This window comes from Caretta caretta, chromosome 28 (genome assembly GCF_965140235.1).
Source record: "Caretta caretta isolate rCarCar2 chromosome 28, rCarCar1.hap1, whole genome shotgun sequence".
Taxonomy (NCBI): domain Eukaryota; kingdom Metazoa; phylum Chordata; order Testudines; family Cheloniidae; genus Caretta; species Caretta caretta.
Genome location: NC_134233.1, coordinates 14,616,744 through 14,644,634, shown reverse-complemented (window position 1 = coordinate 14,644,634; position 27,891 = coordinate 14,616,744). Strand labels below are relative to the sequence as shown.

Sequence of the window (27,891 nt, the reverse complement as noted above, 5' to 3'; positions counted from 1 at the left end):
GACAAAACCACACATCCTTTCTGCAGACACTTGCCCAGGCCATGCTTGGCTGTGACCCTGAGACTATTATTGTCCTGGAAGGGGGTTTCAACGGCAATGTAGATTAGGTTTTGGACAGGAACCATGAGGAGCCACACGCTCCATCAGCCGGGGGACTGTATTGTCTCCTGCAGACCTTTGGATTAGTAGCTGTCTGGCAGTTCTCCCATCCCACTGCTAGGCAGTACCCTTGCCTGAAGGCTACTCCCAACCAGGTCTTAGGGGCTATCATTTTTATACCACGAAGGCAAGTGTGAATATATTTGTTCAGTCTTCTAGGTCTCCCAGAAACAACGAGGAGTCTGGTGGCACCTTAAAGACTAACAGATTTATTTGGGCATAAGCTTTTGTGGGTAAAAAACCCCACTTCTTCAGATGTATGAAGTGAAAATTACAGATACATGGCTGGGATGATTTAGATGGGGTTGGTCCTGCTTTGAGCAGGGGATTGGACTGGATGACCTCCTGAGGTCTCTTCTAACCCTGATAGTCTATGATTCTATGAAATATACTGGCATATGAAGAGAGGGAAGTCACCTTACCAGTGGAGAACCAGTGATGTCCAGGCCAATTCAGTCAGGGTGGATGTGGTCCACTCCCAATAATTGTTTAGGAGGTGTCAATACCAAGAGAGGAAAAATTGCTTTTGTAGTGAGCCAGCCACTCCCAGTCCCTACTCAAGCCCAAATTAACAAACCCCGTTGCCTACTCTGTCCCATATCTACTCTAGTGACACCATCAGAGGACCCAACCACATCAGCCACACCATCAGAGGCTCGTTCACCTGCACGTCTACCAATGTGATATATGCCATCATGTGCCAACAATGCCCCTCTGCCATGTACATTCGCCAAACCGGACAGTCTCTATGCAAAAGGTGAAATGGACACAAATCGGACATCGGGAATGGTAAGATACAAAAGCCAGTCGGAGAACACTTCAATCGCCCTGGACACTCAATTACAGATTGAAAAGTAGCTATCCTTCAACAAAAAACTTCAAAAACAGACTTCAAAGAGAAACTGCAGAGCTCCAATTCATTTGCAAATTTAACACCCTCAATTTGGGCTTGAACAGGGACTGGGCGTGGCTGACTCACTACAAAAGAAAAGACGACTGAAGTGATCCTGATAACAGTCTTCAAATATGTTACGGTCTGTTATCAAGAGGACAGTGATCAATTGTTCGCCACGGAGCAGCAGGATAGTACAAGCAATAATAGGCTGGATCAGCAGCCAGGGAGGTTTAGGATGGATATTAGGAAAACCTTTCCAACTATAGGGATAGATAATTACTGGACTAGGTTACCAAGGCCTTGTCTACATGGGAAAGTCGATCTAAGCTAGGCAATTTGAGTTACATGAATAGCATAACTCAAGTCAACGTAGCTTAGATCAACTTACCGCGGGGTCCACGCTACGCTGGGTCATTGGGAGACGCTCTCCCGTGGACTCCCCTTACTCTTCTCATTCTGGTGGAGTACAGAAGTTGACGGGAAAGTGATCTGTGGTTGATTTAGTGGGACTTCACTAGATCCGCTAAATCCACCACCACTGCATCGATCCCCCGGTAAGTGTAGACAAGCCCCAAGAGAGGTTGTGGAATAGCAATCCCTGGAGGTGTTTAAATAAATACCCGTGAGGGATGTTATATTCGATTCTGCCTCAGGATGGACCAGCTGACTTTGTGAGGTTTATTTTAGTCCTATTTTTGTATGATTTTAGGGTTCATTGTCCTAGTCCTTCACTTTGACCATGTCTCCCTGTGGAGAATGTGGGAATTTTTGTAATCTCATAACACAAGAACGAGGGGTCACCCAATGAAATTAATAGGCAGCAGGTTTAAAACAAATGAAAGGAAGTATTTCTTCACACAACACACAGTCAACCTGTGGAACTCATTGCCAGAGAATGGTGTGAAGTCCAAGACTATAACAGGGTTCAAAAAAGAACTAGATAAGTTCATGGAGGATCGGTCCATCAATGGCTATTAGCCAGGATGGGCAGGGAGGGTGTCCCTAGCCTCTGTTTTCCCGAAGCTGGGAATAGGTGACAGGGGATAGATCATCTGATGATGACCTGTTCTGTTCATTCCTGCTGAAGCACCTGGCATTGGTCACTGTCGGAAGACAGGACACTGGGCTAGATGGACCTTTGGTCTGACCCAGTATGGCCGTTGTTTTAATTTTTTTAAAGAAACATGCATCACTCCATTTCCCCTCTCACTTTGCATTGGGAACTACTGGGTGTGAGGAAGTTAATTCCTTCTCTGGAACAGGGGAAGTCATGGTTCTTGGTGTACCATTGTCCCATCCAGGCTGGCATGGATACACCGTCAAGAACGGTCCACATACAAATGGAGCCCCCTGGTCAGGCAATGGAAGATCCATCTGTCACAGTTCAGGGCAACTGGATCTGCGTTTCCTTCAGTGGCCCAGCAAAGGCTTTGGGGGAGACATGCCTCTGTCTACCTTCTGATGGGGGTATTTTCAGAATGGATAGTGACTTCCCTTTGTAATTCCCAGCACAGACAGGTTGCTATGGATAGACGTTACCACAGAGTTCCTTCTAAGCAAACCGACTTTATTCTTAAGGTAAAAACCATGGGAGAAAAAACATATCACAAACAATAGAAGCTACACACATGCTAAGACGCTTACCAGGGTTCATCCCAGCTCTCACACGGGCTCTGAGAAGTGCAGTCTTTTATGACCCATCTGTAGGAGCACCCTCGTCATAATAAGTTCATTAGCACTTCTGCTCAGAACAAAAACAGTCTTACGAAGCCCCCATGGGCCAATCCACCCCTAAGGACAGGGGCCCTCTGTAGACCAGGGAATCCACCACAATGCTTGGTGAATTGTTCCCGTGGTGAATTACCCTCACTATTTAAAAACATACACCCGATTAACACTCTTCATTTTTTAGCTTTAACCCTCAGTCCCTGGATCCAGTTAGACCTTCCTCGGCTGGATTCAAGAGACCTTTAAGATTTGTTCCCCACGAGATACTTATGGACTGTAATCAAGGCACCCCTTAACTGTCTCTTTGTTCACCTAAATAGATTGAACTCCTTGACTCTACCACTGCAAGACAAGTTTTCTAATCCTTTAATCATTCTTGTGGCTCTTCTCCGACTCCTCTCCAATTTATCAACATCCTTCTTGAATGGTGGGCATCAGAATTGGACACGGTATTCCAGTAGTGGTTTCACGAGAAGTAAAATAATCACCCTATTACTACTCAAGAGTCCCCTATTTATGCAATGCACATTCACATTATAAAGTTTGCGGACGATACCTCGCCGGGAGGGGTTGCAAGTGCTTTGGAGGACCGGATTAAAATTCAAAATGATCTGGACAAACTGGAGAAATGGTCTGAAGCCAATAGGATGAAATTCAATAAGGACAAATGCACAGTACTCCACTTAGGAAGGAACAACCAATTGCACACATACAAAATGGGAAATGACAGCCTAGGAAGGAGCACTGCGGAAAGGGATCTGGGGGTCATAGTGGATCACAAGCTAAATATGAGTCAACGGTGTAATGCAGTTGCAAAAAAAAAGCGAACCTCATTCTGGGAGGTATTAGCAGGAGTGTTGTAAGCAAGACACGAGAAGTAATTCTTCCGCTCCACTCCACGCTGATTAGGCCTCAACTGGAGGATTGTGTCCAGTTCTGGGCGTCACATTTCAGGAAACATGTGGACAAACTGGAGAGAGTCCAGAGAAGAGCAACAAAAACGATTGAAGGTCTAGAAACCATGACCTAGGAGGGAAGATTGAAAAAACTGGGTTTGTTTAGTCTGGAAAAGAAAAGATTGAGAGGGGCCAGGATAACAGTTTTCAAGTACATAAAAGGTTGTTACAAGGAGGAAGGAGAAAAATTGTTCTTCTTAACCTCTGTGGATAGGACAAGACGTAATGGACTTAAATTGCAGGAAAGGCGGTTTAGGTTGGACATTAGGAAAAACTTCCTAACTGTCAGGGTAGTTAAGCACCGAAATAAATTGCCTAGTGAGGTTGTGGAATCTCCGTCATTTTGAGATTTTTAAGAGCAGGTTGGACAAACACCTGTCAGGGATGGTCTAGATAATACTTCGTCCTGTCTTGTGTGCAGGGGACTGGACTAGATGTCCTCTCGAGGTCCCTTCCAGTTCTATAATACTATCATTAGCTCTTTTGGCCACAGCATCACACCACGACCCCCAAATCTCTTCCAGAATCACTGCTTCCCAGGATAGAGTCCCTCATTCTGTATGTATGGCCTACATTCACATGTAGCTGTATTAAAACACACATTGTTTGCTTGGGCCCTGTTTACTCAGTAATCCAGATCGCTCTGAATCAGGGACCTGTCCTTTTCAGTATTTACCACTCCCCCCTATTCTTTGTCATTGGCAAACTTCATCGTGATGATTCTCTGTTTTCTTCCAGCTCACTGATAAAAATGTTAATCAGTATTCAGCCGACAAGACATCCATGTTGGGCCCCTTTGGAAACAGACCCAATTGATGGCGATTCCCCTTTTACAATGACATGTTGGGACCTATCTGTTAGTTTGTTTTTAATCCATGTAATACGTGCCTGTGACATTATTGACATAATCTCTACCTGTATAGATCACTGTTGCAACCACTGTTATATATTTGCAGCAAATACAGTACACAGGTTGTCGTTTAAAGTGTCTATGGAAAGGTGATGGTTTGCTGGTTATGATTCTGCTATCTGGATGCATGTATCATTTTTGTAGTTGAAGTTAGGAATATTGGCTCTGTACTGTCTGTAATTCAAACTTGTGCTGTGCTTCTGGGGGACACCCCAGACAAGTTGGTGTCATCTCTGCCTAGCCTGCTGGATGGCCCATTAAGGACCATCAGCAATACAATTGAGAGAAGGCAAGGGATACACCTTGTGACTCAGCAAAGTGTGCAGGGACTTGCCCATGTGGCTCCAAACTCCATTTTGCTGGAATTTTCCACAGTAAGAACAAAGAGGGGTTCTTACACCTGGAAAAGACTATAAAAGGCTGATGCCTCATCTCCACCTTGTCTTCAGTCCTGCTTCTTGCTTCTGGAGGGACTTTACTATAAACTGAAGTTCTGAACAAAGGACTGAAAGACCCATCCCAGCTGGGGATGTTCTCCAGAGACTGGATTTGAACCTGCAGTTTATTCCACCACTGCTACAAGAACTTGGCCATGACTGGATGGAATTGAGTCCATGTAACCAATTCTGGCTCTCATCTCTATCTTTTTCCTTTTATGAATGAACCTTTAGATTTTAGATTCTAAAGGATTGGCCACAGCGTGATTTGTGGGTAAGATCTGATTTGTATATTGACCTGGGTCTGGGGCTTGGTCCTTTGGGATCGAGGGAACCTTTTTTCTTTTACTGGGATATTGGTTTTCATAACCATTTGTCCCCATGACGAGTGGCCCTGGTGGAGATACGGGGAAACTGGAGTGTCTAAGGGAATTGCTAGTGTGACTTGTGGTTAGCCAGTGGGGTAAAATCAAAGTCTTCTCTGTCTGGCTGGTTGGGTTTGCCTTGGTGTGCACAGAAACCCCAGCCTTGGGCTGTGACTGCCCTGCTTGAAGCAATGTGTCTTGAACTGTCACTCTCAGTGGGGTCCCACCAGAACCAGTCTCATTACAATGCCATGTTCATTTTATAGCATTCTAGTTTTTTAATCAAAATACCTTGTGGTATCAAGTCAAATGCCCTATAGAAGTTAAGTAGTTTATATTAATACTATTATCTTCATCAATCAAACTTGTAACCTCAACAAAAAAGATACCAAGTTTCATAGAATCATAGAAGATCAGGGTTGGAAGGGCCCTCAGGAGGTCATCTAGTCCAACCCCCTGCTCAAAGCAGGACAAGTTTGTTTGACAGGATCTATTTTCCATAAACTCACGCTGATTGGCATTAATGACAACCATGTTACTCAATTATCTTGAACTGTGGACTGAATTGCACTTGAGCTTCTTCCATATCATCATGAAGGAGCAGGGGAAAAGCAAAAATAAAGTAAGAAACGACAATTTTAGTACATGGTTCTTTGTCTCAAGGTCCCCAAATCTGAGCTACATCCTGGCAACCAAAACTAACATACAGTTACGTGACTGAATGGGCTTCAGGCAGGAGAGAAAAATCCACATCACAGACAAATGTGCTGGAGTTCACATAAAATGAAATTCCAAAGCAGGTTACCTATGTGAACTCCAGAATCAGGAGAACAGATTCCTGCACTGCATTCTCCTCTCACCCATTCAAACCTGCTTCAGTCCGCCCCACTTCATTATTATTGAGTCAAGTTATTTACAAAAGGTTTTCCCCGTTTCGATGATGCTAGAACATCCAGTCTTCTCATCTGGAAACAATCCCAGCTCAGCAGCAAAAAGCCCAGGAAAAGCTTTGCCAATAGATGGAGAAAGGGATGAAAACACTGAACCATCACGGAGTGGTTTTGTGATCCTCTCAACTCCCCCTCCAGGCCTCTGACACGTTCATCTCCAGCCCTAGTGAGTCTGATTTAAGATCCAGTTGTGATTCCTAAGCACGGAGAGCTGAGAAGACTGGATCATGTCGCACTTTGGGAGGCGGAAGGATAAAATGGGGAGAGGGTAAGCTCCATTGCGGCTCCCACAGACGCTAACTCTGCTGGGTTGAGGGGGGGGTTGAACGGTGATGGAAAAGGAGGGAATCCATCAAGCTCACCCTATTGCCTTCCGGTGTCAATGGTGGCTGAAAGGACACTTTAATCCCATCCCTGCTCCAGATGTTCGTTATATTTAAGTATATTTTTAAATGAGAAAAATGGTAGGAACTATAGCTTCTGTTTAATACAACCCAGAACAGCCGGGAGCGAGACAATCTCTCACCAAAGGGGGAACTCAGTGACTCCGCCAATCACCCGGCTAATGGGAGTAAAAAGTAGAAATGTGGTGCTCAGAGTTTTGTCTAGACTAGAAAAGGCGTGTAGATTAGGACAGGTCAAGGGGCAATGTGTTCGTTAACCCTGACCATTATACCTGTGAGAGGGCAGTACTGCAAATATACTTGTCTTTTTACATGAGGATCGCTACCTCAAGCTAGCTAGCCCCTGGGAAAATCCCAGGGGAGACGAGGTAGATTTTACCTCAGTGTAGCAAGGTGATGGCATCCCATCTCCCCTACCTGGGGCTGATGGACATTCCCGGTAGGAGGGACCTACATTCTCATGACTCAGGACAAAGGAGCGGATAGAAAGGACCAAAGAAGAGCAAGCTGCAAAAATCAACAGTGTGCTACTCATCTGGGGTGGGGGGAGTTGCGGGACCCACAGTGAGGCAAACACCGCAAAGAGCCTTAAAGGTCACGATGTGGGAATTAGAAAAGCATCCAAAACCTTTTTTTTTTTTTGACAGCCTTAGACAAGCTTTTTGTGGTGTTGCTCTCCCTTGTGGAGACTCTGATGTCTAACCAGGTGTGAGCTCTGATTAAAGCTTCTCCCACACTCCGAGCATCGATAGGGTCTTTCCCCCGTGTGGATTCGCTGATGTATGATAAGGGTTGAGCTCACACTGAAGCTTTTCCCGCACTCGGAGCATTCATAGGGTCTCTCCCCCGTGTGGAGTCTCTGATGCGCAACAAGGGCAGAGCTCACGCTGAAGTGTTTCCCGCACTCACAGCATTCATAGGGTCGCTCTCCTGTGTGGATCCTCTGATGTGCAATAAGAGCCGAGCTCTGAGGGAAGCTTTTCCCACACTCAGAGCATCTATAGGGGGTCTCTCCCATGTGTATTCTCTGATGCTGAGTAAGGTTGGAACGGTCAGTGAAACTTTTCCCGCAGTCGGAACACGTAAAGGGTCTATGTCCCGTGTGAATTCTCCAGTGTGTGATAAGGTTTGAGCTCACGCTGAAGTTTTTCCCGCATTCGCAGCACTTATAGGGCGCCTCTCCCGTGTGGATCCTCTGATGTCGAATAAGGGTTGAGCTCCGACTAAAGCTTTTCCCGCACTCGCGGCATTCATAGGGTCTCTCTCCCGTGTGGGTTCGCTGATGCCGGATAAGATCGGAGCTGTCCGTGAAGCTTTTCCCGCACTCACAGCACTCATAGGGTCTCTCCCCCGTGTGGGTTCGCTGATGCCTGGTAAGGTTTGAGCTGTCCGTGAAGCTTTTCCCGCATTCTGAGCACGTAAAGGGCTTATTTCCCATGTGAATTCTCCAGTGCGTAATAAGGTTTGAGTGTCGATTGAAGCTCTTCCCACACTCAGAGCACGAAAAGGGTCGATTTCCTGTGTGGATGGTCTGATGTGCGATCAGGTTGGAGCTCACGCTGAAGCTTTTCCCACATTCCAAGCACTTAAACGGTCGGTTTCCTGTGTGGATTCTCTGATGCCGAATAAGGTGCGAGTTCCGATGGAAGGTTTTCCCACATTCACCGCATTCATAGGGTGGCTCTCCAGCGCGGATTCTCTCCGGCTGAAGAAGAGCCGAATGGCTACTGATGTTTTCTCCCCACTCAGGGCACGTGGGCTCTCTCTCACTTGTGGGGATGCTCTGCTGGGCTGTGGTTTCCTTGAGGTCCTCGTGACAATGACCCACTTTCTCCCTTGGCTCATTTCCCCGCTCCCGCTCTGGCCTGTGCTGACTCTCACAACCTTTTCCCTGCTTCCAGCTCCTGGACACATCCCCTTTAGATCTTTGTGATAACGCCACATGTGATTCCCCGTGCTCAGCATCTTCCTGCTCCTCATTCTCACTCACCGTCCCATCACCTGCTGGGACAGAGAGAGAAACCTCAGAAACAGGAGTGGAAAAAGGGGAGAGGGTGACGCTAAGCACCCGTGTCTTTTAATGCAATGATATTAGTGCAGTAATATGTGTTGTTCATTTTCAAATGATACCCCACAAGGCATATACTGGGATATCATTTGAAAATGACCACCCCACGACGAACACACATTATTGCAAACTAAGCGGCAGTTCTGCAGAAAGGGGCCTGGGGGTGACAGTGGATGAGAAGCTGGATACGAGTCAGCAGTGTGCCCTTGTTGCCAAGAAGGTTGGAGGGAAAAGGGAAGAAGGAGGATCCTGGGAACTACAGGCCAGTCAGCCTCACCTCTGTCCCTGGAAAAATCATGGAGCAGGTCCTCAAAGAATCAATCCTGATGCACTTGCATGAGAGGAAAGTGATCAGGAACAGCCAGCATGGATTCACCAAGGGAAGGTCGTGCCTGACTAATCTAATCGCCTTTTATGATGAGATTACTGGCTCTGTGGATGAAGGGAAAGCAGTGGATGTATTGTTTCTTGACTTTAGCAAAGCTTTTGACGCGGTCTCCCACAGTATTCTTGTCAGCAAGTTAAGGAAGTATGGGCTGGATGAATGCACTACAAGGTGGGTAGAAAGCTGGCTAGATTGTCGGGCTCAACGGGTAGTGATCAATGGCTCCATGTCTAGTTGGCAGCCGGTATCAAGTGGAGTGCCCCAGGGGTCAGTCCTGGGGCCGGTTTTGTTCAATATCTTCATAAATGATCTGGAGGATGGTGTGGATTGCACTCTCAGCAAATTTGCGGATGATGCTAAACTGGGAGGAGTGGTAGATATGCTGGAGGGGAGGGATAGGATACAGAAGGACCTAGACAAATTGGAGGATTGGGCCAAGAGAAATCTGATGAGGTTCAATAAGGATAAGTGCAGGGTCTTGCACTTAGGACGGAAGAACCCAATGCACAGCTACAGACTAGGGACCGAATGGCTAGGCAGCAGTTCTGCGGAAAAGGACCTAGGGGTGACAGTGGACGAGAAGCTGGATATGAGCCAGCAGTGTGCCCTTGTTGCCAAGAAGGCCAATGGCATTTTGGGATGTATAAGTAGGGGCATAGCGAGCAGATCGAGGGACGTGATCGTTCCCCTCTATTCGACACTGGTGAGGCCTCATCTGGAGTACTGTGTCCAGTTTTGGGCCCCACACTACAAGAAGGATGTGGATAAATTGGAGAGAGTCCAGCGAAGGGCAACAAAAATGATTAGGGGTCTGGAACACATGAGTTATGAGGAGAGGCTGAGGGAGCTGGGATTGTTTAGCCTGCAGAAGAGAAGAATGAGGGGGGATTTGATAGCTGCTTTCAACTACCTGAAAGGGGGTTCCAAAGAGGATGGCTCTAGACTGTTCTCAGTGGTAGCGGATGACAGAACAAGGAGTAATGGTCTCCAATTGCAGTGGGGGAGATTTAGGTTGGATATCAGGAAAAACTTTTTCACGAGGAGGGTGGTGACGCACTGGAATGGGTTCCCTAGGGAGGTGGTGGAATCTCCTTCCTTAGAAGTTTTTAAGGCCCGGCTTGACAAAGCCCTGGCTGGGATGATTTAGTTGGGGTTGGTCCTGCTTTGAGCAGGGGGTTGGACTAGATAGCTCCTGAGGTCCCTTCCAAGCCTCATCTTCTATGATAATAATGCAGCATGTGAAATTATACACACTCCCAAAATTTGTGCTTTGAAGTCTATGACGAACAGGCATTTAAACTAGGCATGTCAGTGTGAACGGATCTCTCAGAGTAGGGTTATTGGGTTGTAATTTAAAATACATCCAAAGGTCACCCCCTCTCCAACCCTGCTGCCAAGACTTAGTAACGTTTCAGCACGGCGGTGGCGGTGGAATGTTTCTGGTAGGGGCGTGTTACACTGGGGTAAAAGATTATTTAAGGGTAGCTGAGATAGGACAACTTGTTGTCCAAAACAATACCATGGGGATTTTATTTAAACTAGAATAAATGGAACTTGATTCTACAGTAACGTTAAATAGATGAATATATATAATAAAAAGGTACACACACACTATAAAACTTACTACTGAGTGTACTTAACTATAACCCTCTAAATAAAGAAACAGATCTCTCTCGGTATGCACAGGTTATTAACTCTTAGGTCGTGGTGGTTTATCTCACAGGTGGTGGTGGTGGTGATTATTTTAGTTCAACGTAGTTATTTCCCCAAATATCTCACTGGGTGCTGTATGACACCCAAGTCAGTCTTTGAGCCTCGAGTGCCCCTTGTGACTTCCTGAAGGGATAGACTCAACTCGGAGGGGTGAACACTATTTATCTCTCTCCGTTCTGAGAACTGACCATTTATTCCTACCCTTTGTTTCCTATCAGTCCAGGAGAGCCCCTTCCCTCTTATCCCACGACAGCTTACTTTGCTTAAGAGTCCTTGGTGCTTAAGACCTCTCCCTCTTTTGTGGCACCCCACGAGCACCAGCTCCCCATCATCTTCTTGCCTCCCACTGCTCCCTGCCCTCCCTTCTCCCAAGGACTCCTGGAGAGGAACCTCACACGGTCTCCTGTCAGTGGATGGCCCCACCTGACTGTCACACCCTCCATGCACTTGGGGGGTTGTTATAGCAGATGACCAGTTCTGTTATAGTTCGGCTTGGAAAGATGAAATTTTTACCAGTACATGCTGATGAACACTGACCGCACCGTACATTCACATACGGATGGGAAAATATTTCTATCGATAGCCATCTGTATTTCCAGATAGGCAAAATAAGAAAAATACTGCTTGAGAACTTATTAGGGTTGGATGTCAGGTGACTTACTTGGTATATTTTGACGTGTGACGTTGACGACTTGTGTTTTAACCGTTATAAAGCATTCACTTTTTCAACGTCGACATCTGGGGTCATAAAATAATTGTCTGGCCTCTCCCCGCCCCTGCATAATTTCCTGAAACTGTGAACATTTAAATCATAAAAGATCAGGGTTGGAAGGGACCTCAGGAGGTCATCTAGTCCAACCCCCTGCTCAAAGCAGGACCAATCCCCAACTAAATCATCCCAGCCAGGGCTTCGTCAAGCCTTAAAAACCTCTAAGGAAGGAGATTCCACCACCTCCCTAGGGAACCATTTAAAATCATTTAAAGTCCTGGACCTCCATGGCAGTATTCTCTGAAATGGTTCCTCTGTTCCATGCGCAGGGCTGGTAAGAGAGCAGAACTGAAAGCTCTTGATGTGCGGGTGAGGCGACGGTGTAGGGAGGAGGGATTTCAGTTTATTAGCAACTGGGGAAGAACTCCAACGAAACCAGAACGGAACCAGATTGCTGCCACACAAAATTCAGAGAAGATAGTAGAGGGTTTTTTTTTTGTTTGTTTTTGTTTTTGGTTTTTTTTTACAAGTATGGGGTGAGGGAAAGCCAAGAGGTGTGGAGGCGCACATGGTTCAGACAAAGACATCTCTTAGGGATGAGTTTAATTAAAGGGGGACGTCTATATCTCAGTAAAGAAGACAGGAAAGAAGTCCAGATAGGAGGTAGTGAGGAACAGTCAAATGAAACAGAATCCCATTTAAATAGAACACATGAAGGAAAGCACTGACAAAATTTAGAAAGACTGGTATACAAACACAAGAAGTAGAAATAATACAATGGTTGAAACGGAGTGCCTGACATGCCATGAGGGTATTGATAGAATAGGCATCATGGAAACTTGGTGGAGAGAGACTAATCAGTGGGACATGGTAATACAATGTTTTGTTCAATATCTTCATAAATGATCTGGAGGATGGTGTGGATTGCACCCTCAGCAAGTTTGCAGATGACACTAAACTGGGAGGAGAGGTAGATACGCTGGAGGGCAGGGATAGGATACAGAGGGACCTAGATAAATTGGAGGATTGCGGCCAAAAGAAATCTGATGAGGTAACAAGGACAAGTGCAGAGCCCTGCACTTAGGACGGAAGAACCCAATGCACCGCTACAGACTAGGGACCGAATGGCTCGGCAGCAGTTCTGCGGAAAAGGACCTAGGGGTGACAGTGGACGAGAAGCTGGAGATGAGTCAGCAGTGTGCCCTTGTTGCCAAGAAGGCCAATGGCATTTTGGGATGTATAAGTAGGGGCATAGCGAGCAGATCGAGGGACGTGATTGTTCCCCTCTATTCGACATTGGTGAGGCCTCATCTGGAGTACTGTGTCCAGTTTTGGGCCCCACACTACAAGAAGGATGTGGAAAAATTGGAAAGAGTCCAATGGAGGGCAACAAAAATGATGAGGGGACTGGAACACATGACTTACGAGGAGAGGCTGAGGGAACTGGGGATGTTTAGTCTGCGGAAGAGAAGAATGAGGGGGGATTTGATAGCTGCTTTCAACTACCTGAGAGGGGGTTCCAAAGAGGATGGATCTAGACTGTTCTCAGTGGTAGCAGATGACAGAACAAGGAGAGTGGGGGAGATTTAGGTTGGATATTAGGAAAAACTTTTTCACTAGGAGGGTGGTGAAACACTGGAATGGGTTCCCTAGGGAGGTGGTGGAATCTCCTTCCTTAGAGGTTTTTAAGGTCCGGCTTGACAAAGCCCTGGCTGGGATGATTTAATTGGGGATTGGTCCTGGTTTGAGCAGGGGGTTGGACTTGATACCCCCTGGGGTCCCTTCCAACCCTGATATTCTATTCTAATACCAGGGTACAAAATATAAAGGAACGACAAAGTAGGTCATACTGGTTGGGGAGTGGCACCATCTGGTAAAGAAAGCAGAGAGTCAAATAAAATAAAATAAAAAATTAGATGAAACAAGCTGCACCGTAGAATATCTATGGATAGAAATTCCGAGCTTGAATAAAAAGAATACAGCAGTAGGGATATAACACCACCCACCAGATCAGGACTGTGAAACGCTGCAGAAGTTTACAGAGTCTACAAAACCAGAAAGAACAAATAATACTGATGTGAACTACCCTCATGTTGACTGGGTAAATGTCACCTCAGGGGGTGAGCAGAGGTGAAACTTTTAGATGCCATTCATAGCTTCTTCTTGGAGCAGCTGGTTCTGGAACCCACCCGGGGAGAGGCGATTCTTGATTTCGTCCTAAGTGGACACGGGATTCGGTCCGCACAGCCCAGTAAGTGTGACCATAATGTAATTAAATTTAACGTCTTTGTGGGGGGGGGACAATACCGTGGTAACCTTTAGCTTTAAAAAGGGGAACTACACCAAAATGAGACGGAAATTTAAAAGAGCGGTCACAAGGGTTAAACGCCTGAAAGCAGTACGGGGAACATCGAAAACTGCCCCAGTATGGGTTCAGACTAACTGTATAACCCAAAGTGGAAAAGGCAAGAGAGTGTCTCAAACTGGGGGTTCCTGACCCAAAAGGGGGGTGATGGTATGGCCACCCATATTTCTGCACTGCCTTCAGAGCTGGGCAGCCGGAGAGCAATGACTGCTGGCCGGGCACCCAGCTCTGAAGGCAGCATCGCCACCAGCAGCCGTGCAGAAGTCAGGGTGGCATGGAGGGGAGGGGGGACGATCATCACAGCACGAAGTATTTTCGAAGCTGGTCCCAGCAAAAACAAACAAACAAACAAAAAACTTGAGAACCTCTACAGTAAGAGGACCAAAACAAGGCCACTATAGCTAAACAACAGAGCTACGGAGGCCATTCAAGGTATGCTGTAAAATCTGGACGTTAAATGCTGGTGAAGTGAATAGGAACACGCACAAACTCTGATACGCTGATGCAGGGCAAGAAGGGAATTTGAGAAGCCACTTGCTAAAGATGCAAAAACGAACAGATTTATTTTTAAGTATACTGGAAGCAGAAGGCCTGCCAGATAGCCAGTGGAGACACAAGACAACCAAGGCGTTGAAGAGCTCCGTTTAAGCTTGAAAGCTGGTGTCTCTCACCAACAGATATTGGTCCAACAACCAAAATACCACCTCACCCACCGCATCTCTCTAATATCCTGAGACCAATTTGACTAGAACACCACGGTCTAAAATGGAGCACTCAAGGAAGACAAGGCCATTTTGGAGAAGCTAAATGAACGCTTCCCACCAGTCGGCACTGCAGCGGATGTGGGAGAAATAGCTCTGGTGGTGGGGGGGGGTCGTTTTTGGGTGAGAGATCTGAAGTCCTGTTCCACACTGACGTGTAAACAGAAGAGGCTTTCGAATAAACTGATACATTTAACAGTACTAAGTCACCAGGACCAGAGGGTATTCGCCCAAGGGTTCAGGAGGAACTCAAAGGTGAAATTGCAGAACTACTAACCATGGTCTGTAATCTATCACTGAAGCAAGCCTCTGTTCCGGACTATTGGAAGATCGCTAATGTTTAAGGCTACGTTCTAGTCGCGGGTATTTTTAATAGTCATGGACAGGTCACGGGCGGTAAACATGTCAAACCCCCACCCCGAGGTAAATCATCCCCCCTGACTGCCTCCCACACACCCGAATGGCTGCTGTTTCAGAACTCACGGAAAGTCATGGAATCTGTGACCGATTTTTAACCTTCCTGATGTCACCCCAAGTTTTAAAAAGTATCCCAGGAGCGACCCTGAGAATTACAGGCTGGTGAGCTTCACTTCCCTTCTGGGCAAATTGGTAACAATGGCAGTAAAGAACAGAATGATCAGACGCAGAGATAAACACGATTTGTTGGGGAAGAGCCAATTCTGCTTTTGTGAAGGGAAATCAGGCCTCACCAATCTATTAGAACTCTTTGAGGGTGTCAACAAGCATGTGAATAAGGATGATCCAGAGAATATAGGGCACTTGGACTTTCAGAAAGCCTTTGACAAGGTCCCTTACCAAAGGCTCTTAAGCAAAGTAAGCAGCCATGGGATAAGAGGGAAGGTCCTCTTGTGGATTGGTAACTGGTTAAAAGACAGAAAATCAAAGGGTAGAAATAAATAGATTTCACAATGGGGAGAGTTAAATGGTGGGGTTCCCCAAGGATCTGCACGAGCTGTTCAACATATCCATAAATGATCTGGGAAAAGGGGTACACAGTGAGGTGGCAGATACAAAATGACCCAAAGCAGACAGCAAAGAGTTACAAAGGGATCTCACAAACCTGGGTGACTGGGCAACAAAATGGCAGATGAAATTCAAAATTGGTAAGTGCCAAGTGATGCACGTTGAAAACAATAATCCCAGCTCTACATATACAGTGATGGGGTCTAAGTTAGCTGTTACCACCCAAGAAGGAGATCTTGGAGTCATGGTGGCTAGTTCTCTGAAATCATCCACTCCATGTGCAGCGGCCGTCAAAAAACCGAACAGAACATTGGGAACCGTTCGGAAAGGGATAGATAATAAGACAGAAAACATCATATTGCCTCTCTATAAATCCATGGCATGCCCACATCTTGAATACTGCACGCAGATGGGGTCACCCCATCTCAAAAGAGAGATCTTGGAACTGGGAAAGGTTCAGAAAAGGGCAACAAAGATGATCAAGGGCATAGAAAAGCTTCTGTAGGAGGGGAAACTAAAATATATATTTCTGAGCTGTTCGGTTTAGGGCTGGTCTACACAAATTTAAGGCCAGCTTAATGACGTCACTGAAGCCTGTGAAAATATCACACCCCGTGCAATGTAATTAAGCTGACTTAAGCCCCAGTGTAGACACTGCTGGGTCTATGGAAGAATTCTTTCAACTAAGATACCACTTCTCCATCACTGTAGTGTGTGCAAAAATAACGCCTACCCTTAAAGAAGAGAGGTGACTAAGGGGGGATATGATAGAGGTCTATGCAACCATGAATGGTGTGGAGAAAGTGAACAGGGAAGCTCCATCACTGGGGATTTTTAAGAGCAGGTTAGACAAACCATATCTAGTTGGCAGCCGGTATCAAGTGGAGTACCCCAAGGGTCGGTCCTGGGGCCGGTTTTGTTCAATATCTTCATAAATGATCTGGAGGATGGTGTGGATTGCACTCTCAGCAAATTTGCGGATGATACTAAACTGGGAGGAGTGGTAGATACGCTGGAGGGGAGGGATAGGATACAGAAAGACCTAGACAAATTGGAGGATTGGGCCAAAAGAAATCTGATGAGGTTCAATAAGGATAAGTGCAGGGTCCTGCACTTAGGACGGAAGAACCCAATGCACAGCTACAGACTAGGGACTGAATGGCTCGGCAGCAGTTCTGCGGAAAAGGACCTAGGGGTGACAGTGGACGAGAAGCTGGATATGAGTCAGCAGTGTGCCCTTGCTGCCAAGAAGGCCAATGGCATTTTGGGATGTATAAGTAGGGGCATAGCGAGCAGATCGAGGGACGTGATCGTTCCCCTCTATTCGACATTGGTGAGGCCTCATCTGGAGTACTGTGTCCAGTTTTGGGCCCCACACTTCAGGAAGGATGTGGATAAATTGGAGAGAGTCCAGCGAAGGGCAACAAAAATGATTAGGGGACTGGAACACATGAGTTATGAGGAGAGGCTGAGGGAGCTGGGATTGTTTAGCCTGCAGAAGAGAAGAATGAGGGGGGATTTGATAGCTGCTTTCAACTACCTGAAAGGGGGTTCCAAAGAGGATGGCTCTAGACTGTTCTCAATGGTAGCAGATGACAGAACGAGGAGTAATGGTCTCAAGTTGCAGTGGGGGAGGTTTAAATTGGATATTAGGAAAAACTTTTTCACTAAGAGGGTGGTGAAACACTGGAATGCGTTACCTAGGGAGGTGGTAGAATCTCCTTCCTTAGAGGTTTTTAAGGTCAGGCTTGACAAAGCCCTGGCTGGGATGATTTAACTGGGAATTGGTCCTGCTTTGAGCAGGGGGTTGGACTAGATGACCTTCCGGGGTCCCTTCCAACCCTGATATTCTATGATTCTAAACACCTGTCAGGGCCAGTCTAGATAATACCTAGTCCTGCCATGAGTGCAGGGGACGGGCCTCGATGAGCTCTCGAGGTCCCTTCCAGTCCTATGAGTCTAAGTGTTATTTACCCTTTCCTGCAATACCAAAACCAGAGGTCACCTGATGAAATGAATAGGAAGCAGGTTTAATACAAACAAAAGTATTCTTTTCCCCCCCACACAATTAACCTGTGGAGCTCGTTGTTGTAGGATGTTGAGTTGGCCAAAAGTATAACTGGCTTTAAAAAAGAACTAGATAAGTTCATGGAGGATAGGTCCATCAATGGCTATTCCACAAGATGGTCAGCGATACAACCCCATGCAGGAAGCAACCCTAAACTTCTGACTGGCAGAAGCCAGGAGGGGAAGATGTGTCGATCACTCCAACTGTCCTGTACACTCCCTCTCAAGCTCTGGTACAGGCCACAGTTGGCAGACAGGATACTGGGCTAGATGGGCCATGGGTCTGACCGGTAAGGCTGTTCTTATGATAAAAACGGCACACACCAAAAACGCTTAAAACCCACCGTTTTGAGCAACTGTGAAACATTACATTGATAAAAATCGGGGGGAAAAGAAGCTTAAAAACAAACATGGATATTATCCATCAAAAGTATAAAAATAAAATAAAAATCGAATTCTGCCTAGCCTAGCTATAGTTATTTACGTTCAGCATTACTTTCTGTTTAAAAGTCAAATATTCTAACAACTCTCAAATCCAGATGCTTACTCAGATTGTCTTGAAATTCTTCGGGATAGCAGCGTTGAAAGAGTTTGTAACTGTACAGATTGAACTTTCAGACTGACGAGGAAACGTGAGGCATCAAAAGGACGGACACGCCCATGAAGTGCGGCGAGATTAAGGCTCTGTTAATAGCCAGAGGTTTCCGGCAATCCACTGTCACAAAGACTGGCTTGCTCAAGGGAGTATGCTGTAAAGTCTGAGCCATACCACTGTCAACTTCCAGACAATATGTGATATGCAGGAGTTTCTTCTTGACGTTTTGCCCCAACTTCGAAATTTCCAGATTAAAAGCAATACTTTAAAGTTCTCTGAAACCCACATGCAGACCCACACCCCTAACCGATGCAGGTATGCCGGCCGATCTCTCGTATAGACACAGTTAACAGGGGCAAGACCATTAAAAACCCTAAATGCCCATACCTGCATTAATGCAGAGTTAAGGTTGCCGAATGCTACCGTAACCCACACGCCCACGTAGTGGCGCCGAGACCACTTAAAGAGGGAGATTAAGGAATTTCCTCTACAGCCTTAGCTAACAGCCAGTTGGCTTTCAGCTCATGCACTAAGCTCCAGAGGTTCCCGGTTCGATCCCACCCACCAACAACTGGGGTCCCGCGTGTGGACGGTGGCTGAACGAAAACCAGGAGATGAAAAGTACACAACACCTCTTCCATGCAACCTTAACTCTGCCCCCACCCACTAGCACTGCAGCTGGCAAGAGCTACTCAGAAGAGTTCAGTAAGGGCGGTGCAAAGGTTAACAAACTACCAGGGAAGAAGAGATGGATTCTCCAGCTATTGAAATCTTCAGGACGATTTAGTCCGTGTCATAAATATAAAGGGAAGGGTAAACCCCTTTAAAATCCCTCCTGGCCAGAGGAAAAATCCTCTCACCTGTAAAGGGTTAAGAAGCTAAAGGCAACCTTGCTGGCACCTGACCAAAATGACCAATGAGGAGACAAGATACTTTCAAAAGCTGGGAGGAGGGAGAGAAACAAAGGGTCTGGGTCTGTCTGTACGCTGCTTTTGCTGGGGATAGACCAGGAATGGAGTCTTAGAACTTTTAGTAAGTAATCTAGCTAGGTATGTGTTAGATTATGATTTCTTTAAATGGCTGAGAAAAGAACTGTGCTGAATAGAAAGACTATTTCTGTCTGTGTGTCTTTTTTGTAACTTAAGGTTTTGCCTAGAGGGGTTCTCTATGTTTTGAATCTAATTACCCTGTAACATATCTACCATCCTGATTTTTCAGAGGTGATTTCTTTACTTCTATTTCTATTAAAAGTCTTCTTGTAAGAAAACTGATGCTTTTTCATTGTTCTCAGATCGAAGGGTTTGGGTCTGTGGTCACCTATGCAAATTGGTGAGGATTTTTACCAAACCTTTCCCAGGAAGTGGGGTGCAAGGGTTGGGAGGATTTTGGGGGGAAAGACGTGTCCAAACTACGTTTCCCAGTAAACCCAGTTAGAGTTTGGTGGTGGCAGTGGATATTCCAAGGACAAAGGATAAAATTAATTTGTACCTTGGGGAAGTTTTAACCTAAGCTGGTAAAAGTAAGCTTAGGAGGTTTTCATGCAGGTCCCCACATCTGTACCCTAGGGTTCAGGGTGGGGGAGGAACCTTGACAGTCCGACACAAGGTATTCAGCTGAATGCTGCCGTAACTGGACAAAATTCGAAGGCCTGTGTTACCCAGGAGACCAGACTATATGACCTCATCCCTTCAGGCTTTAAATTCCATGAATCTGTCATAAATATGAGGACGGACTAAGAGAACATGTCACCATCTGTCTTGTGCTCTACAGACGGAAATCCCAGCATTTATCGGCATGCCCTCCGGCTGCGTGCACTGGGTCAGCTGTAATCAGATGGGGGAGGGATCAGTTGGAGCAGCTTGGCGGAGCTGTGACTGTGACATGAAGGGACGCGCACATGAAACTTGAGGGACTGAGTCTGCCCCATTTCAGGGTTGTAGGTTGTGTCACCAGGGGGAGTTCTGGCCAGGGGGATCGTCAGCAGTGTGGTGGCATACGGGCTTGGTGGTCTCGAGGGCTAAGTGACGGCAACGACTAACCTGAGGCTGACGGGCTCCGTACCATTTTGCAAGTCTGGGACAGCCTGTGTGCGGTAGATTACAGGCCAGGGGTAGGAAGTTTCTATTCACGACCCTTGCACCTAAGCCTACGTTTTGCCTTAGCAAAGAGAAGACGTTCGACTTTGCCCTGTACTGTTCCCGGGCTCTGTTCCCCGCAGCGTTCTGCAACAGGAGAGGGCAGAGCCCTCGAGCGTGTGACAGTGGCACGTTGCTGAAACAGGGCAGAGTTAAGGTTACATGATGGGGGTGACGTGAACCTTAACTCTGCACTTCCCCTTCCAAGAACCGAGGGGACGGGAATCCTTACCCAGCGAGGTCACATTCTCGTAGTTCTCCTGCATGACGTCTCTGAGCGGGGTCCAGCAGAGCCCACTCTTCCCTGGTGAAATACACAGCCACCTCCTCGAAGGTCACCGGCCCCTGAAAGAGCAAGAGTCCAACCCTCAGGACCTGCTGCCCCACTCACAGCCCCACCATTCGTGGGGCAGAGGAGCCAATCAAGTGGAAGCTCCGGGAGGCTCCCGGTGAACAAAGCCCCACTCCCACCCTGCGGAGATCAGGCGTGGGGAGAAAGAGAGAGCCCCTGGTCTCTCCCAGCAGAGAAACAGGGGCAAACCCACTAGCCTCCTACAGTGGCTAGAGGCCCCAGCAGAGTCCACGGAAAGCCCCCTGGTACGAATTCCACTGTCAGCAGCTGGATATGAGGGGAGGGGGAATCTCCCCTAAGCCTCACTGCTGGGTGCTCCCTTCATATCTCACAGCAGCTGCTGGTTAGTCGGGTCAGGCTCCAGCATGGGCAGCCTGGTCCGTTTTCCCTACCGAGTCCAGGGGTCCTGTTTCCTCTTCCACAAATTAGGGACTATTTCCCCTGACACTGTCCCCAGGGCAGTGCACCACACACCCCCAGCAGCGGGGGACAGGGAGAACCAGGGACTGGCTTTTCCCCTCTCTCTGCTCCACACCTTGTTCACAGAAGGCGGATCTGCCCAGGGAGGCTGTAAGAAGTGTGTCTGGGCAGGCCAGTCGGCCAACCGCTCTCCCCACTTATTTCTCCCACTGCCCCCCTTCAGTCTCCCTCCTCTTTCCCCATCGCGCTCCCTCTGGCCGGGAAAGTCCCGTTTTGGAGTTGTCTGCTCTCCCGTGGCTGGATCGGCTCCCGCAATCGCTAATGGGAGGAGAGACGAGAGGCCGTTGGGGCAGACCCAGGACTTTCCCTGAGGTCTCTCTGGTTCAGGAGTTAGGAGCAACGGGGCTGGAGAATGTCCTCACCTTGGCTGGCGCAGAGGGGGCTTTACTGAAGGTCTCTCCTCGGCACCGATCCCACTTGGGGAGCAGCAGCTGCTCAGCCTGGTCTCCCACATCACAGTGGAGGCTGCAGGGTCTGACCAGGAAGCTGAACCCCCATATCCTGAGCAGAGGGGGGCAGAGGGTCTGAGCCGCCTTCCCTCCTTTAGGTACAACCGGAGCTCCGTGGTGCGGGCAGCTAATGACAACACCTCCCCACAGGGACAGGTGCTGATCTCATTTATCCCGTGTTAATCTGGAGTCACTCTTTGTCCTTCCTAGCAGTAACTCTGGATTAACACGTGTCTGAAGGTTCGTCTACACCCCACCAATTTATGTAGGTTATTGGAGACTGCGGGGGGGGGGGGCTCTTGGAAGTCCAGGAGCTCTGGGCTGTCGGTCCCGTGCTGCCCGGGGTCCCTCGGGACAGCTCTGTCCGACATTAGGGATTTTTTTCCCCCCCGAGAACCCCCTGAAACATTTCGCGAACCCCCAGGGCACCCTGTCACCACAGCGACTGTCACTCAGGGAGCGGGGAGTACCTACGCCACCAGGAGAAACACCTGGCGTTCCTACAGTTTTGAAGGGGGAAGAGAAGCAAAAACGGTGGCGATTTCATATCAGACTTTGTAAGTGGATAGAAAGTTATCCTCACCCCTTGCAGGCCATTCATACAGGCAGAGAGAGCGTCTTTAACAGGAGAATGGAAGGCCTGGAGGAACCAAAAAATATTTAAGAAATTTCCATGTCCCGTCACTGGCCAAGAATGGCCACCAGGCAACCACCCCAGAAGTGGCTGCATCTCGGTGCTGGGGGAAGGAACCCCCGAGGGGAGACCGTTCATCACCTGGCGGGTGGGGGTACCTCTGGTGAAAATGGTGAGGAGAACGTGAGGGTAGCTTGGAGATGCTCGGGCACTGGATGGGGCCGCAAGGACCCAGTTACACCCAGGGCAGCCCACTGAGGAGCAAACTCCTCGGCTTGTGCCATCTGGGGAAAAGCAGAGGATGCAGCCCACGGTCTGGTTAGCAGCTGGGAGACCCTGATCCCCTTTCCAAGAGGGGCAGCCCCTGGCTTTAATGCCTATTACATATGGGGCCAGTCTCTTTCATCGACCCTTTTAAATGATTCTCCAATGAGAAGCAAGTTGATCAGGGGACAATTTAACCCCCTGCATCCGGAAACTGTCTCAGGGCGACAGAAAAGGAGGACTTGTGGCACCTTAGAGACGAACAAATTTATTCGAGCATAAGCTTTCGTGAGCTGCAGCCCACTTCATCGGATGCATGCAGTGGAAAATACAAAGTGGGGAGATTTTATGTACACAGAGAACATGAAACAATGGGTGTTACCCTACACACTGTAACCAGAGTGATCAGGTAAGGTGAGCAATTACCAGCAGGAGAGAAAAAAACCTTTTCTAGTGATAATCAAGGTGGGCCATTTCCAGCAGTTGACAAGCACCTCTGAGGAACAGCGGCGGGGGAAGGTGGGGGAATAAACATGGGGAAATAGTTTTACTTTGTGTAATGACCCATCCACTCCCAGTCTCTATTCAAGCCTAAGTTAACTGGATCCAGTTTGCAAATTAATTCCAATTCAGCCCTCTCTCATTGGAGTCTGTGAGGTTTTTGATAAAATGCTGATGACGCCAGAGGGAAAACCACCAAAATCGGAGGGGATTTTATATCCAGATTAAAGGGGGGGGGGGAAGTGGGCTCCTTTGAAGGGATTTTTAGATGAATGTTCAGTAAACGGTCCTGGATTCCCCCCCCCCCCCCATATGGGCAGCAAGGTGCCCTTTGAAAAGCCGCTTTAAGAGGGCAGCCAGAGGGGTTGGAGCACGAAGGGCTACCTGAGGGCAGGGATGGGGTGGCAACAGGTGACTGGCAGCTGGCGGGGGGGGTGGGGGGGGACTTGAGACTACAGCAGCTGTGACTGGGTCACCTGGGGCTAGGCACATGGAGGGGGGGGGACACTTGCTCCTCCCTTTCCCTCCTGTGCCCCTTCCCTGCCCTGTTGCTGGCAGAGAACAGCCCCCTCGTCTCCACCCCAGAGCCAGCCGCAAAGCTGCGCCCACTAAGCCCCTTCTCATTTGGGGAATGACTCAGGGCAAGAGTTTCCCACCTAAGCCAGGTCAATGAGCATTGAGAAGGTGGAGGGGAGGGGGGGGAACCCTCCCCCCCAATTTTGAGATGTTAAATTGATATTTGAGAACTAGGGGACCTCTTTCCCCACCAGGAGCAGATCCTGCCCCACAACTTCATTAGCCGCAAGGGAGCAGATTCGGGGCGGGGGGGGGGAGATTTAATGCCCCCAGGTCCCCTTGGGCAGAGGGTCTCACTTTCCCACGGTCACTTTCCCACGGTCTCTGTCAATTACCTGCCGTCTCTGGCTCCCGGCTGGCCCCAGCTGGAGAAAGCGCCCCCCGGCCGGGCAGGGAGGGGTTAATGGGGGGATTCCCTCCCCCCCCCCCAGCACGGACCCCGGGGGGAGCAGCAGCTGCTCGCCCAGCGTCTGATGCTCTCGGGGCTTTGTTCTCCCGGATTCCTGCCTCCTTCCTCCCGGCTGCTCCAGCCCCTTCCTGTGCCCTGCAAATCCCGTCCCGCGGCTGCAGCGCTGGCTGGGGGGGGGCTGGCCCCAGGGGTGCTCGCCCCCCTCAGCCCGGGCAGGGGCTGGGGCTGGGGCTAGCCCGGGATGCCCGGAGCTCCTCTCCGCACCGCGGAGTTTTGTCCGGCGAGATCCAAACCCTGCAGGGCTCGGGCGCCGCCGGAGCGTGTCCACACCTGGTGCCCTGGCGCGGAGCGTGAGCGCAGGGCACGGGGCGGGGGGCGCTACACAGGCCCCGGCGTCCCTGGGGGTGCTCAAGCCCCGCACCCCCGCTCTGCCCCCAAACCATCCAACCTCTTTCCCCCCCCCCCCCACGCGACCCCTTCCCACCTCTTCTGCCCCACCCCACCCGAGCCCTTCCCACCCCTGCTCTGCGCCCACCCCAGCACATCTCTGCCCTTACAGGAGGGGACTGTCCCTGGCTTTATCCCTTCATTTAATGACTGTGAAAAAGCAAACAGCAAGAGAAGGAGTTCCTGTTTCCTACCTGGCCGAAAGGAAGGCAGGCTGAGTGATTTCCAGGGCAGTCGGCAATAAAAGCCAAGCTAGCAGAGGATGGTTTCGATCCATCGACCTCTGGGTTATGGGCCCAGCACGCTTCCGCTGCGCCACTCTGCTGGGTGATTTTATCCCTCTGCCACGCTGGGCAGACTGCTCCTTGTGGGGCCGAGCGTGTGACTTGGGCGTTGGGGAGAGGGAGCGGGCACAAGGGACTGTTACAGTCATTGAAGAAGCTCATTTTGCCCGTGTCCTTTTCAACTATAAAAGAACGAACTGAAATCTGAGCGCTGCATTCTTCTCCGCTGTTCGCCTTGGGGTAAGAATTGGGCAAAAACATCCTCTCCCCCCCCACCCCCTCCGGCTTTTCTGCGGGCAGGATACAGTCCGTTTGCTGAAAACCTGGTGCTGAAAACGTTAATAGTTTTGATGTCATTTATTATGACCCATTTAACATTTGTTCTCCATCTCACATGTATTAGAACCAACTCTAGCTTCTAAAAATGAATTCCAAAATCCAGTCTGCCCTCAAAACTTGGTGGCCAAATTTCCAAACCTCTCTGAGCAAGAGAGATCCGAGCACTTTACATAGGCCCGTATATTTTTCAAAGGCAGTTTTGTTCAGTGAAATGCAGGCCCGGAGAGTCTATTAAACTGAGAGGGGAATGGAGCTCACTGCTTATTTTATTTGTTTCCCAATGGGCAATGCCAGGTTTCTAAATCAGCTGGAATATTTTAAGATTGCGAATAATTTAGGGCAGGGTCCTGGCTCCCTGGAAGGTCGGGGAAGATGTGAGCTTCGTTAGCCAGTGAAATCTGCAGCGTGCCTATCACAATCGGCCAGTGCGGCGTGGTCCCGGGAGGTTGAGGACTGTATTTATTCGCCTCCCTTTTAAGAACGGGTGGAAGGGCGAGCGGTGTCTCACAGATCCTGCACCCCCCCAGGGAGCTGGGGTGGGGGGCAAGCAAGGGGCAATACCAAGCGGTCCGTGCGTCCACGTCACTTTTCCCACCTGGGCTGGGCAGCTTCTTGCTCACCCCTCTGGGGGTGCGGAGGAACGTGGGGTGAGGGGACGGACGGGGAAGCAAGCCCCAGGTCAGTTTCCCCATGGGGGCATGGGAGGGGGGGTGCAGGGCTTAGGAGCCGGGGAAGAGACTGCAGCACGCAGTAAGTGTGGCAATATACACCTCTTCAATCCAGATTAAACACTGTGGGGAGGCAGTGTTGCCCTGGGGGGGGGGGGGGGAGCCCGCGGGAGCCAGGGGCAATGCGGGGTCAGGGGCCACCATGCGGGCTCCAAAATACATCTTTGCCCAGGGCTCCATTTCCCCTAAGACCAGCCCTGGTTGAGATGGTGGCAGAGGGCAAAACCCCGGCACCGGGAGGGGCAGACGGGATAAAAGTTACCCCGGATGGGCTGAACCCTGGTTGCAAAAACTGGGGGGGAGTGAAGGGGCTTTTCCGTTTCCCCCACTCGCCGGAGAGGATGTCTCAAGCCCTGCGTCCCAGGGCTGGGTCTGGAAAGGCACCAGGCATCCCCATGCCGAGGCCAGTTTGCATTTGCGGACCCCTAAAAAATTGTGAAGGTAGGCGCGGAGCCCTTTGGAAAGCTTAGACCTTGTCGGCAGATCCCCTGCAGACCACAGGTTGAAAACCGTGGTAACGACAACCTTCGGTGGGCCCTTCCAAGGTAGTCTGGAGACCCCCAGGACAAAGCAGCTCTTCCCTATCTATGGCCAGCTGTACTCTGCAAAGCGTCTTCACGAAAGGGTTGTGTCCCTGTCTCCTCCAGAAGGCCGCTTCCGGTGAAGGAAGCCGCCTTCTCCACCGAGGTAATCATTCCATATCCACAAGAGACGTCCAAACTCTCAAAACCGACTTAACTACCCCCCGGGTTTGTTTACCAAAACCATCCCTCGGGCTTCCGAGTCTTTCATCCAAAAATGCATCCTGAAGGAAAAATCTATGCCTCAAAGAGAACATCCTAATGGCTGAGCTGTACAAACCAGAACTGTTCACGATAGCAGCCCTGTTCCGCAAGGGAGTCGAAATCCTACATCTTTCCGTAAACTCACTCTTTCACAATAGGAGATGTGGGCTATGTCGATGAGGAGCGATTGCACGGGTGTAATGCTGAATTAAAAATGGTTACCCATGCCGCAACGCTCGCAGGCCTTTGTGTTAACAACCCGTGTGGTTAACGTTCTTAAATGTTTACATCAGACGCGTTTGTTAAAATGTGTAAACGTGTGCTTACGTACTATGGTGTAATTTTAAGCATATAACAGGCTAGTCTATCCATTCTTTACGTGGATTTTCCCCTATTAAAAAAATAGAGAAAATAACAGGTTTAAGACATCTTAAAACACGCAACACTCCTTAACTCTTGGTTTTGCAGAGGTCTCAGGTCAGGACGGGAGAAGACCTATCGTATGTGTTGCAATAGTTAAGGGTAACAGGTCCAGTTTAAGAAAAGAGTGGGGGACAAGGGAAAAATGGTGAACGCTGATTTTCAATTGTGCGATTCCATTCTGAATCTCCATGATTGGGGAGTTTTAAGAGCAGGCTGGACAAACCTGTCAGGGACGGTGTAGATAACACCTAGTCCCACTGTGAGTGCAGGGGACTGGAGTCGATGGCCCCGCGATGTCCCTTCCAGTCCTGCGGTTGTACGGGAGTGGAGTCCTAGGACGGAGGGGACTGTCCCTGGCTTTATCCCTTCATTTAATGACTGTGAAAAAGCAAACAGCAAGAGAAGGAGTTCCTGTTTCCTACCTGGCCGAAAGGAAGGCAGGCTGAGTGATTTCCAGGGCAGTGGGCAATAAAAGCCCAGCTAGCAGAGGATGGTTTCGATCCATCGACCTCTGGGTTATGGGCCCAGCACGCTTCCGCTGCGCCACTCTGCTGGGTGATTTTGTCCCTCTGCCATGCTGGGTAGACTGCTCCTTGTGGGGCCGAGCGTGTGACTTGGGCGCTGGGGAGAGGGA

At 48.9% G+C, this 27,891-nt stretch overlaps 1 protein-coding gene across 5 annotated transcripts in view; it reads right to left on the bottom strand.

The window, feature by feature from the left end:
• The window catches only part of LOC142070325 (uncharacterized), a 48,774-nt gene extending 23,795 nt beyond the window's left edge, over positions 1-24,979 (bottom strand). Inside the window, exons 1-5 of one of the 5 annotated variants that reach the window (XM_075123992.1) lie at positions 24,178-24,371; positions 22,451-22,507; positions 21,781-21,919; positions 20,819-20,931; positions 7,495-8,808 (exon numbers count right to left, since the gene is read on the bottom strand). In XM_075123992.1, coding sequence (XP_074980093.1) covers positions 7,495-8,808; positions 20,819-20,852 — 1,348 coding nt within the window. In that variant the 5' untranslated portion in view covers positions 20,853-20,931; positions 21,781-21,919; positions 22,451-22,507; positions 24,178-24,371. Of the gene's footprint in view, positions 1-2,600; positions 8,809-20,818; positions 20,932-21,780; positions 21,920-22,450; positions 22,508-24,177; positions 24,372-24,892 lie in introns of those variants that run through there. The other 4 variants (XM_075123988.1, XM_075123990.1, XM_075123991.1 and 1 more) reach the window with 4 other exon arrangements.
• Between the last annotated feature and the right edge of the window lie 2,912 nt (positions 24,980-27,891).